Source organism: Salmo salar, chromosome 26, assembly GCF_965601325.2.
Source record: "Salmo salar chromosome 26, fSalSal1, whole genome shotgun sequence".
In the NCBI taxonomy this organism is placed as follows: domain Eukaryota; kingdom Metazoa; phylum Chordata; class Actinopteri; order Salmoniformes; family Salmonidae; genus Salmo; species Salmo salar.
Genome location: NC_138316.1, coordinates 29,212,850 through 29,226,017, shown reverse-complemented (window position 1 = coordinate 29,226,017; position 13,168 = coordinate 29,212,850). Strand labels below are relative to the sequence as shown.

The following is a 13,168-nucleotide window of genomic DNA, read 5'->3' as shown; positions in this document are numbered from 1 at the left end:
TATGGTGACCAGTGAGCTGAGATAAGGCGTGGCTTTACCTAGCAGAGACTTGTAGATGACCTGGAGCCAGTGGGTTTGGCGACGAGTATGAAGCGAGGGCCAGCCAACGAGAGTGTACAGGTCGCAGTGGTGGGTAGTATATGGGGCTTTGGTGACAAAACGGATGGCACTGTGATAGACTGCATCCAATTTGTTGAGTAGAGTGTTGGAGGCTATTTTGTAAATGACATCGCTGAAGTCGAGGATCGGTAGGATAATCAGTTTTACGAGGGCATGTTTGGCAGCATGAGTGAAGGATGCTTTGTTGCGGAATAGGAAGCCGATTCTAGATTTAATTTTGGATTGGAGATGTTTAATGTGAGTCTGGAAGGAGAGTTTACAGTCTAACCAGACACCTAGGTATTTGTAGTTGTCCACATATTCTAAGTCGCAACCGTCCAGAGTAGTGATGCTGGACGGGCTGGCAGGTGCGGGCAGCGATCGGTTGAAGAGCATGCATTTAGTTTTACTTGCATTTAAGAGCAGTTGGAGGCCAAGGAAGGAGAGTTGTATGGCATTGAAGCTCATCTGGAGGTTAGCTAACACAGTGTCCAAAGAAGGGCCAGAGGTATACAGAATGGTGTTGTCTGCGTAGAGGTGGTTCAAAGAATCACCAGCAGCAAGAGCGACATAATTGATTTATACGGAGAAGAGAGTCGGCCTGAGAATTTAACCCTGTGGCACCCCTATAGAGACTGCCAGAGGTCCGGACAACAGGCCCTCCGATCTGACATACTGAACTCTATCAGAGAAGTAGTTGATGAACCAGGCGAGGCAATAATTTGAGAAACCAAGGCTGTTGAGTCTGCCAATATGAATGTCGTGATTGAGAATTGAAAGCCTTAGCCAGGTCCATGAATACGGCTGCACAGTAATGTGTCTTATCGATGGTGGTTATGATATTGTTTAGGACCTTGAGCGTGACTGAGGTGCACCCATGACCAGCTCTGAAACCAGATTGCATAGTGGAGAAGGTACGGTGGGATTCGAAATGGTTGGCAATCTGTTTGTTAACTTGCCTTTCGAAGACCTTAGAAAGGGAGGGTAGAATAGATATAGGTCTGTAGCAGTTTGGGTCTAGAGTGTCTCCCCCTTTGAAGAGGGGGATGACCGCGGCAGCTTTCCAATCTATGGGAATCTCAGACGATACAAAAGAGCGGTTGAACAGGCTAGTAATAGGGGTTGCAACAATTTTGGCAGATCATTTTAGAAAGAGAGGGTCCAGATTGTCTAGCCCGGCTGATTTGTAGGGGTCCAGATTTTGCAGCTCTTTCAGAACATCAGCTATCTGGATTTTGGTGAAGGAGAAGTGGGGGAGGTTTGGGCGAGTTGCTGTGGGGAGCGCAGGGCTGTTGACCGGGGTAGGAGTAGCCAGGTGGAAAGCATGGCCAGCCGTAGAAAAATGCTTATTGAAATTCTCAATTATAGTGGATTTATTGGTGGTAACAGTGTTTCCTAGCCTCAGAACAGTGGGCAGCTGGGAGGAGGTGCTCTTACTCTCCATGGACTTTACAGTGTCCCAGAACTTTTTTGAGTTTGTGCTACAGGATGCAAATTTCTGCTTGAAAAAGCTAGCCTTAGCTTTCCTAACTGCCTGTGTATATTTGTTCCTAACTTCCCTGAAAAGTTGCATATCACGGGGGCTGTTCGATGCTAATGCAGAACGCCACAGGATGTTTTTGTGCTGGTCAAGGGCAGTCAGGTCTGGAGAGAACCAAAGGCTATATCTGTTCCTGGTTCCATTTTTTTTGAATGGGGCATGTTTATTTAAGATGGTGAGGAAGGCACTTTCAAAGAATAACCAGGCATCCTCTACTGACGGGATGAGGTCAATATCCTTCCAGGATACCTGGGCCAGGTCGATTAGAAAGGCCTGCTCGCTGAAGTGTTTTAGAGAGCATTTGACAGTGATGAGGGGTGGTCGTTTGACCGAACCACAGACCCATTACGGATGCAGGCAATGAGGCAGTGATCGCTGAGATCTTGGTTGAAAACAGCAGAGGTGTATTTGGAGGGCAAGTTGGTTAGGATGATATCTATGAGGGTGCCCGTGTTTATGGATTTGGGGTTGTACCTGGTGGGTTCATTGATAATTTGTGTGAGATTGAGGCCATCAAGCTTAGATTGTAGGATGGCCGGGTGTTAAGCATGTCACAGTTTAGGTCACCTAGCAGCACGGGCTCTGAGGATAGATGGGGGGCAATCAATTCACATATGGTGTCCAGGGCACAGCTGGGGGCAGAGGGTGGTCTATAGCAAGCGGCAACGGTGAGAGACTTGTTTCTGGAAAGATGGATTTTAAAAGTAGAATCTCGAATTGTTTGGGTACAGACCTGGATAATAAGACAGAACTCTGCAGGCTATCTCTGCAGTAGATTGCAACACCGCCCCTTTTGGCAGTTCTATCTTGTCGGAAAATGTTATAGTTCGGGATGGAACTTTCAGGGGTTTTGGTGGTTTTCCTAAGCCAGGATTCAGACACGGCTAAGACATCTGGGTTGGCAGAGTATGCTAAAGCAGTGAATAAAGCAAACTTATGGAGTAGGCTTCTAATGTTAACATGCATGAAACCAAGGCTTTTACGGTTACAGAAGTCAACAAATGAGAGCACCTGGGGAGTAGGAGTGGAGCTAGGCATTGCAGGTCCTGGATTAACCTCTACATCACCAGAGGAACAGAGGAGAAGTAGGATAAGGGTATGGCTAAAGGCTATAAGAATAGAGGCCTGCCCTGCACTGACAGCTGACACACTCCCTCCGTACCCCAGACGAGCCTTAGCTAACTTCATGTCTCAATTTTCAGCTCCCAACTCGTGCAGATGTTAATTTGGATCATCATTAAGGACGGGAGACGAGGAACACAACCACAGTCTTTGATACCGATCTCACTTCCTCTCTCCCTCCCTTCCTCCTTCCCTCGCTCCCTCCCTCCGTTACACTATTTAGCAGTATCTAGGAAAAAAACATTCCTCTATTCCTGCCCTCCAGGGGCAGGTCTGTTTATCTTAAAGGTCACCGTCACATTTGCTGTGTTTTACTATAAAAATGGAACTCACCTTTGCTCACCTTCATCTTAGGGAAGGCTGTCTCAAACCCCGTCCTGCTTGCCTGTATAATTCAGGCTACAATGCATCAGCCTACGGTCCAACATCCCTATCCAGCTCTGTTCACTGTCCTGGTTTAGCTTCTTCCACACAGATCTTGGCAAGTTGTACCCATATGAAAAGGTCAGAGAGTAATACAAATGAATGTAATGGTGATGTCCTTTTTTCCTCCCCTAAAGTATCCTTCTGAGGCCTGTGAACCCAGCCAAACAAACAGAGAGGCCCTTTTTACTGCACATCATTCTTCTCTAATGACAGGTTCAGATTGGTAATGAAGCCTGTGATGATGATGTTCTCTCCTGATCACTGCCATGTGGCCCTGGCTATAGCTCTACACCGTTGAGTCATGACAGTTCCCCTTTTACACTATTTATGTTTTAAACACTTTGTGTTTTCATTGTTAGGCATGGAGACAAAACAGGTTCCAGTGCTTTTTCAGTGACGTTAACATGAAATAAGATGGCAGTAGTAGAGTAGTGCACAGTAAATTGTTTGTTTAAAGCTTTCTGTAATTTATCCTGCTCTCCTCTACACTCTTAGAAAAAATATATATCACGAACCTTAAATGGTTCTTTGGCTGTTCCAATAGGAGAACTCTTTGAAGAACCCCTTTTGAAAAAAAGGGTTCCAAAAGGGTTCTTTGGCTGTCCCCATAGGAGAACCCATTTTGAATCCAGGTAAAACCCTTTTGGGTTCTATGTAGGACCTTTTCCACAGAGGGTTCTACATGGAACCCAAAAGGGTTCTATGTGGAACCAAAAATGGTTATCCTATGGGGACAGCCAAAGAACCCTTTTGGAGCCCTTTTTTCTAAGAGAGTATAAAAGTGTCCGTATGCTTCCCAACTGAAACAGTTCATGCATAAATTATGATGACATTTTATGACATTTTTGTTTGTTTTGGCCTTCGGCAAGGGTTTTTTCGGCTGTTCATAAACACGATATTTTTTCTCAAGGCAAGCCGAATCTGTGCCCTTTCGTCTGTAATTGGTCAACAGTAGGGATTGTTCGATGAAGTGTTTGTTGTCATTCAACGATAGACGACTCGTTTTCATGCACATTTTTTCACTTGAGAAATACTAAACCCAACATCCTAGTTAGATGTAAAATTGCACGACTAAGATCTCCTTGGTAAAAACATCAAAATTAATGACCGATTTTTTTTGTTATCTTAGATTAGTCTTTCATTTTGAGGAATTCTATACTGGCTACGGCGTCTCAAGATGGACTAGTAATATTGGCATTTTTTTTCAAATTTTTCAAGTGAAGGTCTTTTCAAGCAAAGGTCGAAGATATGCGAGCACACTAGTTTGGTGCGCCTAGCCGAGTTCTGCTAGGCGCCCGCCAAACCGAAGCATGAGGAAGCCTTAAGCCAGAGTCCAGAGCTGTGATGAACATGCAGTGGCTCCTTCAGAAAGGAGAACTGATTGAACAGCTGTGAAACAAGCGTCAGAAAGTTGAAAAGTGGTCTGAAACTAGGGGAACAGGAAAATACAACTCTATTAACTGTCTCTGCCTCTGGAATTCATCAGTGCTTGTCAAGACAGCTGCCCTGAGTAGGCATTGAATTAGTTTCAAGTGTCTGTGTGCTAAAGCAAGCAACAGAAACATTACTACTCTCTAATCAAGGACTAGGCTGGCATATTCCCTCTGCTGCCACTGCCTTGGGTTTTTTTCATTGCCTGTTCTAGAGAAAGAGAGAGAGAAAAAGAGAGTGAGAGAGACTGATGGACTTCTGTTCTGCCTCCCCTCTAAGCTTGCCCTGGTAAAAAGTGTATTAACACTGATATCAACACACTGACCTAAAGCTAACAGAAATATGTTTTTCAAATCGATTTAAGACCTTTGATATTGAGAAAAGAGTATCTTGACTGCCATGCTAGTAGTTGCTATATCCAATTGTGGCGCGTCCTATATGCATGTAACTCAGATGTGGTCATTGTGGGTCGCTATGTGAATACGTTGGCCTTTTACAGAGTGGCTTAAGGAATGTACCAATGAAGACAAGACCAGCAGTAGGTGAGCAGAGCAGTTGGTACCGTCTCCAAGAATCCAAATAAGCTAATTAAGTGTGACCAAAAGCTTGAATTCTGCAGGCAGAGGGATTAGACTGTTTGATGAGCAGATTTAAAGGTTCAACCAAGGGGAACAATGAGAAACCCTTCTGGCCAAGCATAATATTTCTCAGAACATTTTCTTTAAACCCATGTTTCTGTGACGTGAATTTTCTTTGCACTTCAGACCCAACATCTTCCATCCCTGAGATTAAAGGGCTTTTATCATGTATCCTCTCCTCTCTCATGATTTCTTAACTTTTTTGCAGTTGCTTTTTTCCCCCTCTTCACTCCTTACTTTGCTCAGAGTGGACTTTAATGGGTTTTAAGAAATGTTACATCTCTGTATGGTTATAGATAAGTGTTAGTACCACTCCACCTAACTTCTCATCCTTTAAACAATAAATCCCTGAAAGGAAGGCTTCATGCAGGTATGAGAGATAAGAGTGATTCCAACTCGGATGGAAACATCTGTTTTGTGCGTCTGATTAAATCCCCATGGGAGCATAGGAGAGTTGCAGATATTCCTTTTTTCCTTTGATTATAATTAATGTACATTTATGTAGGGGTTCACACATTTTTCATAAGGAAAAATCTACTCTGAAATTTTGAAGTGGAAATTACAAACTTCAGAATCATTTTTACACCTCAAATACACTACACGTTTAACATTTCCTGCATTGCAGGAAAGTTCTCTGTAACATGATCATTGGGATCATTCCAGAGTTGTTGTCATGCCCTGACCCGAGAGAGAGGGTTTGTTTCTCTATGTGGTTAGGTCAGGGTGTGGGGTGGACATTCTATGTTTTGTATTTCTTTGTGTTGGGCCGAGTATGGTTCCTAACCAGAGGCAGCTGTCTATTGTTGTCTCTGATTAGGAACCATACTTAGGCAGCCTTTTTTCCACCTATGTTTGTGGGATCTTAATTTTGTATTGCTTTGTGTGCCTACAGAACGTGCCGGTCGTATTTTCTTTGTGCATTACTTTTTATTCGTGTTCTGAGTAAATAAATCACAAGATGAACATATTCTACGCTGCACCTTGGTCGACTCCTTTTGACGAACGTTACAGAAGATCCCACCACAAAAAGACCAAGCAGCATGGGCAGGATGACTGGACCTGGGAGGAGATCCTGGATGGGGCAGGACCTTGGACAAGGCCGGGAGAGTATCGCTGCCCGCCGGAGGAGATAGAGGCAGCAAAGGCGGAACGGCGATACTGGGAAGAACGGCTAGGCAAGCAACAGGAGGCCGAGAGGCAGCGGCAAAACAAATTGGTGGGGGGCACACGGGTAGATTGGCTAAGGCGGTTTTAAGACCTGAGCAAACTCCTTGTGCTTACCGTGGGGAGCGAGTGACCGAGCAAGCACCGTGTTATGCGGTGATGTGCACTGTGTCACCAGTGCGCACTCACAGCCCGGTGCGCTCGGTGCAAGCTCCTCACCGTTGCCGTGCTAGAGTTGGCCGTCAGCCAGGAAGAAGTGCGCCGGCTCAGCGTATCTGGTCTCCAGTGCGTCTCTACGGCCCAGGTTATCCTGTGCCTGCTCTACGCACAGTACCCCCGTTCACCAGCGCAGCACAGTTCGTCTTGTACCAGCGCCCCGCCCGTGCTGGGCTACAGTGACCATCCAGCCAGGACGGGGTGTGCCAGCCCTGAGCTCCAGACCTCCGGTGCGCCTCAGCGGCCCAGTGTGCCCTGTGCCTGCTCTGCGCACCCAGTCTCCTGTGCGTCTCCCCAGTCCGGTGACACCGGTTCCAGCTCCACGTAGGAAGCCTTCAGTGATGACCAATGGTCCCATGCCTCCAGTGATAATCCATGGCCCGGAGCATGTAGGGATGATCCATGGCACGAAGCCTCCAGTGATGATCCATGGCCCGGAGCCTGTAGGGATGATCCATGGCACGAAGCCTCCAGTGATAATCCATGGCCCGGAGCCTCCAGTGATGATCCATGGCACAAAGCCTCCAGTGATGATCCATGGCGCGGAACCAGTAGTGAAGATCCATGGCACGAAGCCTGCAGCGACGGTCCCCAGTCCGGAACCTACAGAGACGCTCTCCAGTCCGGAGCCTCCAGCGACGCTCTCCAGTCCGGAGCCTCCAGCGATGCTCTCCAGTCCGGAGCCTCCAGCGATGCTCTCCAGTCCGGAGCCTCCAGCGACGCTCTCTAGTCCGGAGCCTCCAGCGACGCTCTCCAGTCCGGAGCCTCCAGCGACGCTCTCCAGTCCGGAGCCTCCAGCGACGCTCCCCAGTCCGGAGCCTCCAGCGACGCTCCTCAGTCCGGAGCCTCCAGCGACACTCCCCAGTCCGGAGCCTCCAGCGACACTCCCCAGTCCGGAGCCTCCAGCGACGGTATGCAGCCCGGAGTCTTCAGCGGCGGTCAGCAGCCCCGAGTCTTCAGCGGCGGTCTGCATCCCCGAGTCTTCAGCGACGGTCTGCAACCCCGAGTCTTCAGCGGCGGCCTGCAGCCCCGAGTCTTCAGCGGCAGTCTGCATCCCCGAGTCTTCAGCGACGGTCTGCAGCCACGAGTCTTCAGCGGCGGCCTGCAGCCCAGAGTCTTCAGCGGTGGTCGGCAGTTCAGAGCCTCCGGCGCTGATCCACGGTTTGGTTCCTCCGGCGACACAGAAGTGGGGGGATCAGCGGGCGGTGTGGGGGCTACGCCCCGAACCAGAGCCGCCGCCAAGTATAGATGCCCACCCGGACCCTCCCCTATAGGTTCAAGTTTGCGGCCGCACCTTTGGGGGGGGGTACTGTCACGCCCTGACCTGAGAGAGAGGGTTTGTTTCTCTATGTGGTTAGGTCAGGGTGTGGGGTGGGCATTCTATGTTTTGTATTTCTTTGTGTTGGGCGGAGTATGGTTCCTAACCAGAGGCAGCTGTCTATCGTTGTCTCTGATTAGGAACCATACTTAGGCAGCCTTTTTTTGGGGATCTTATTTTTGTATTGCTTTGTGTGCCTACAGAACGTGACGGTCGTATTTTCTTTGTTCATTACTTTTTATTCGTGTTCTGAGTAAATAAATCACAAGATTAACATATTCCACGCTGCACCTTGGTCGACTCCTTTTGACGAACGTTACAGTTGTGGACATGTATTCTTTCTTTGATACGTTCTTCTGGCCTGCACCTGATAAATTGGATGTTCATATTTTTCTATTATTTCCATGAATTATAATCCACATAATAATTCACATTTCCTGTTGCTGCAGGATTATTTTCCTGCTGTAACAAACTGGCTCAAATTAAGATCTTACATCTGCAGATAGTTTTAGCTAAATGTCATTATAAAGTATCTAGGCTTGTAGCGACAGTACACATACATTGATCATAAATTAATCCATTGATGTGACAGTGTGCTTTTCCTTCCTTTTTCTCGCTCAGCCAACTTTCACTACTAGTTTCCTATACAGTACAGATGATCTGTATTTATTCGTAAACATGAATCCAATGATATGACCGTGTTCTTCCCTCTCCCTATCTGCTCTCTAGACATTCCACACCCCCAGCCTGGGAGACGAGGAGTTTGAGATCCCTCCCATCACCCCTCCTCCAGAGACAGAGTCTGGCTTGGGCCTATCGGATGTGGACTCCCCCTTCCCGGGGCACCCGCTCCAGCACAGGGGACCCTTCACCCCCCAGTTCCCCCCTCAGAGCCTTGAGCTGCCCTCCATCACCATCTCACGCAACCTCATGGACCAGGAGGGGCTCTCCAGTATCAACGGCCTGCCATTGGTGAGTACTAGACTGGACCAACACTTAGGGTTGAGGGGTTTAATAGATACTACGGTCACATGCATAGGCATCAAGTACAGCGTGCAATTAGGTCATGCACCTCTTCAATAATTATAGGGGTAGGGCGGGTATAAGGTGTCAATCTGATAGATCTGTTAATGCACAGAGAAAATAGAGTACCAAGCACCAACACTTGGGTACAGGATCAAGGTGCTGTCATATAAACAGGTCAGGAGAGCGCATGTGACCATTACAGTATGATCTGAGTACCAGGAGAATACCCTTACCCTTTATTAGGCCATAGAGTAACCTTCACTGCACTCAGTGCACACCTCCAGTTGTTACTGCATCTGGCACAGCATCTGGCCCGTTTATAAAGCTGGAGGATGGAATAGTATCACAATGCTAGCTAGACAATGGTCGCAGTATGTAAATACTGAATTCTGTTTGGGTTTATAAAGGAAAAACAAAGCCTACCAAAATAACCCTATTTGTAATAGGAAAATATATTAATGGATCATGGGCATGATGGCACAATGTATTTTTTCCCCCACAGGGAGTGGTGAAAGTGAGTCCCCAAAAAGTGCCACTGTTTCATGGGTCCGTATACAGTATTATCGATGTTGGTTCCAGAAACTCTGTTCTGTAGATGCTGATGCATCATTCTGTTCTGTCCTGTCCCCTCCACTGTCACATGATGTGTTTCCATGCCTTTATCTACATGTTGTTATGTTCAGAGCCTGAATGCACTCAGTCAACTGACAGACAGAGCTTTGTTTGAGTTCAGAATCCCAGGTTTTGTATTTGGTTAAATAACACAATGCTACTAGAATTAACCTTTCGGTGTGAGTACTTAGAAAGGGAGTCAATGAATGGATCTCCAGCTTAGCCTTCCTGTCCATTGATGTGGATGAGAATGTGGAATGGTTCCGGAACCCGGTAAACACTTTCTTTATGTTGATAGAGTTCTATGTTATAGATTCAAAACATTTTGATAGAAAAAGCATTCTTAAATGCCATTGAGGATGAAATGCATTGAGGAGGAAATGTGGAAATGTCACTTGCTGTGAGATGATGATATTGATGCTGTGTTTTTTGTGGCTGAACTGCAAAAAAATCATTACATTGAACAAAAATATCATGACAGTTTTAGCCATATTATCCATGTAAAAATGTATTTCAGACCCCCCACTTTTAAACCAGACACATATGGTGAATCGCATATGATATTACAGAATATATATTTACGTTCCGATATGGGCAGGCACTAGAACATTTTATTGCCTTTTTTCCTCCATTCCATGCTGCTGGCATGTAAAATAATTGCAGCTTTTAAAATATCTGTGCTGCATAAGCGAGCCCCGGAAGGCTTTTGCCTAAAGAATTTTCATTTCATGGTCAGTTAAGCTTTTTTACATCTGGAGAAGAAACGGAACCTTGACACAATTACGGTCCTGACTGTTCTCACGACTTGGTGGAGGATTAGATTTGATTCTCCAACATTATTCCTCTTTAACACCATTTGCATGGCTCATGTCTCTGATTGTAAGGAGACTCTATTAAAACTACAGGGAAAGAATGTGAGGTTTCTGCTCCTTTGCCTTGTGGCATTGTCACTGGGAGACTGTTGCACACTGCTCTGCTCCTTTATCACTCAGCAAACATTGTGCCACAGACAGAAAGGCAGAAAGGCTTACCGACCGTGAACTCCATCCATTATGTTCTGGATATGGGATTGATCCCCAAAAGTCCTGAACACAGAGACAATGCAGGGAAATTACATTGATCTATGCCATTGTCTTTGGTTTGAGATTTGAAAAGGGTTGAGGGAAGTAACTATTTTAATTAACTATATAGTGTTTATAAAAGTGTAATTACGTTTTAGGTTTATTTTGTCAGTGGAATGACATTGGGGGACAACATTATGTAGACTACACTGATGTGTATCTCTTATTTGAAACGTCTGCAAGGACATATAAATAAACCATGCAAATAAACCATAGTAAATACGTTTCCCAACCAGCCACAGTTTTCATATTCCCCAAATAGTTTTCTCTGTTCTCTTAGCTCTGTGGCAGTGGGTAATTCGGAACTGTGATAGCCTCTCGCTACACCACCATGACAGAAAAAACAAACCAATGCGTGTACAATGTACCTGTACTATTTTCAAATCCCCCTCCATGTAGTTGCTCTGCCAAGTGTTCCACTAATTCCCTTCCCCTAATGCTCCATGTATGTCTAGCAAATTGGCCACAGATGCTATGGTTCTACAAAGAGAAATACATTTCTGTGGGCTGCAGACAGTCAGAAACGGCTGGCAGAAAGCAAGTCATTATTTATTTAATCTGCTCTCCTAACAAGCTTCTGACTGTCATTTGTGTCTCGCAGCATGTGTCCTCCTGATTTGTGATTTGGTCTCTGTCAATAGTGCCAAATACTATTGGAGGTGGAACTGCCAGTATCTATTTATTTAGAGCTCCCTTCATTCATTCTCTCTCTCTCTCTCTCTCTCTCTCTCTCTCTCTCTCTCTCTCTCTCTCTCTCTCTCTCTCTCTCTCTCTCTCTCTCTCTCTCTCTCTCTCTCTCCTCCTCTCTCTCTCTCTCTCTCTCTCTCTCTCTCTCTCTCTCTCTCTCTCTCTCTCTCCGATGCACTGCACAGGCCTCTGGGTGCTATTTCAGAAAATCTCCTTGTCTTCTCTACTGTATCTTTGCACAGAATTAGACTTTTCCCGTGTTTCCTCCCTTGTAAGAAAGTAAAAGCATGGGTGGATATGGCTGTCTATAAAAAGGTCCCTTCTATGTGTCATATCTTCATAATTGGATTAGAAATAGCCCAAATATCCCACTTGAGTAGAAATTAATATGGAGTAAAATGTATCTTTCTAGGTTTGTTGCCAAAAATTGATGCAGAGATGCATGTTTATTGTATTTACATGAATACATACTGACTATTGGCCAAAGTCTAGTCAGTAGGAATCTAATCTGAATCATTTGTGCTACATTCACCCTAATGACTTATTACACACAAACATTTACCCAGCTAGACTAGTACATTCATCCACAGTTGTTTTGCTCTATAGCCAACACCCAGCAATGCCATGCAATTGGGTCTGACCTGGGGATTTGTAGCTGACTGTATGTACAGTATGGTTAATTACACCCTGATAGTGTACAGATAGTCTATGAATGTAATCCCCTAGATTCTGACCCATCACAAACCACTGTGTCTTGAATAAAATGGAAAATATGACCAGTGTTGCAGAAACAATGTTTTTTTTTACACTCTCTTATCTTCCTTCCAAGCTGAGTAGCACTGACATCAGTTGTACATCAATTTCAGAGAGTGGATTTTTTTGTAATTTTTTTCTTCGTCCTGTTTCTTTTCTCTTTTTACTTTCAGCCAGACAGATGTTGTGACATATTGGGTCAGTCAGAAATGAAAGATATTCATGCAGGCATGCAATACTTGTAATGAAGTCTCAACCTGACCTTCTGTATGATTGATTCTGTAATTTAGTTTTCTCAGGCAGCCAGCGCTTGAAATGAAATGATATCATGTTGAACAACTTTTAAATACCCACAGTGCACCGGGGAAAATGGGGGAAGGTTGTGGAAGGGAAGAATTTGTTTTTGGGCTTGGGGGTTGGATAGAGAGGGGTTAGTCAGTGGACGGACTGTGACTGTGTATATGCACAGCAGTATAACGTGAGGTTTGTTAAAGCCAGAGACAGGAGAGAGGAGTCGAAAAACAATTTATCTTCATACTATTATAGCCTTTACCAGCATTCTAAATTCCATTTTTCTCATTTGGCTTAAGCACCAAGTTTCTGCGGCCAGGTAGCCGAAAAGGGAGTAAGAAAATAAGATGTACCCGTTTAAAAGCACATGCAATAAAGGACTATGTGCAGAGGACTGATAAACTATCTTTAATAGGACTGACCTTTCATGCTGGCGAAAGTTACTGGGGGATTCATCCTTATAATTACCATATAGATGATTTTACCCCTCTTCTGCAATGGAACATTTCCAAGAGCCTCTGTCGTTGATTGAAGGGAAATTGAACTTGTTAACATTCTTTTCAGCCTGTTACGGCTCACACAGTGCCACTGGTAATAAATTTCCCACCTCCCCAAATTCTGATTCCAATATCTTCAAGAACAGACCGAAGGCTCTTTTCATTGACATCACTGCTATTGAGATTTTATCTCTGGTACTTCTGAATGAGTAATATTGCATTTTCAG

At 45.3% G+C, this 13,168-nt stretch overlaps 1 protein-coding gene across 1 annotated transcript in view; it reads left to right on the top strand.

Moving 5' to 3' along the window:
• The window catches only part of LOC106587588 (TOX high mobility group box family member 3), a 72,470-nt gene that overhangs the window by 50,279 nt on the left and 9,023 nt on the right, over positions 1 to 13,168 (top strand). Inside the window, exon 3 of the mRNA XM_014176114.3 lies at positions 8,684 to 8,926. Within this exon, the coding sequence (XP_014031589.1) occupies positions 8,684 to 8,926 (243 nt within the window). The remainder of the gene's footprint in view (positions 1 to 8,683; positions 8,927 to 13,168) is intronic.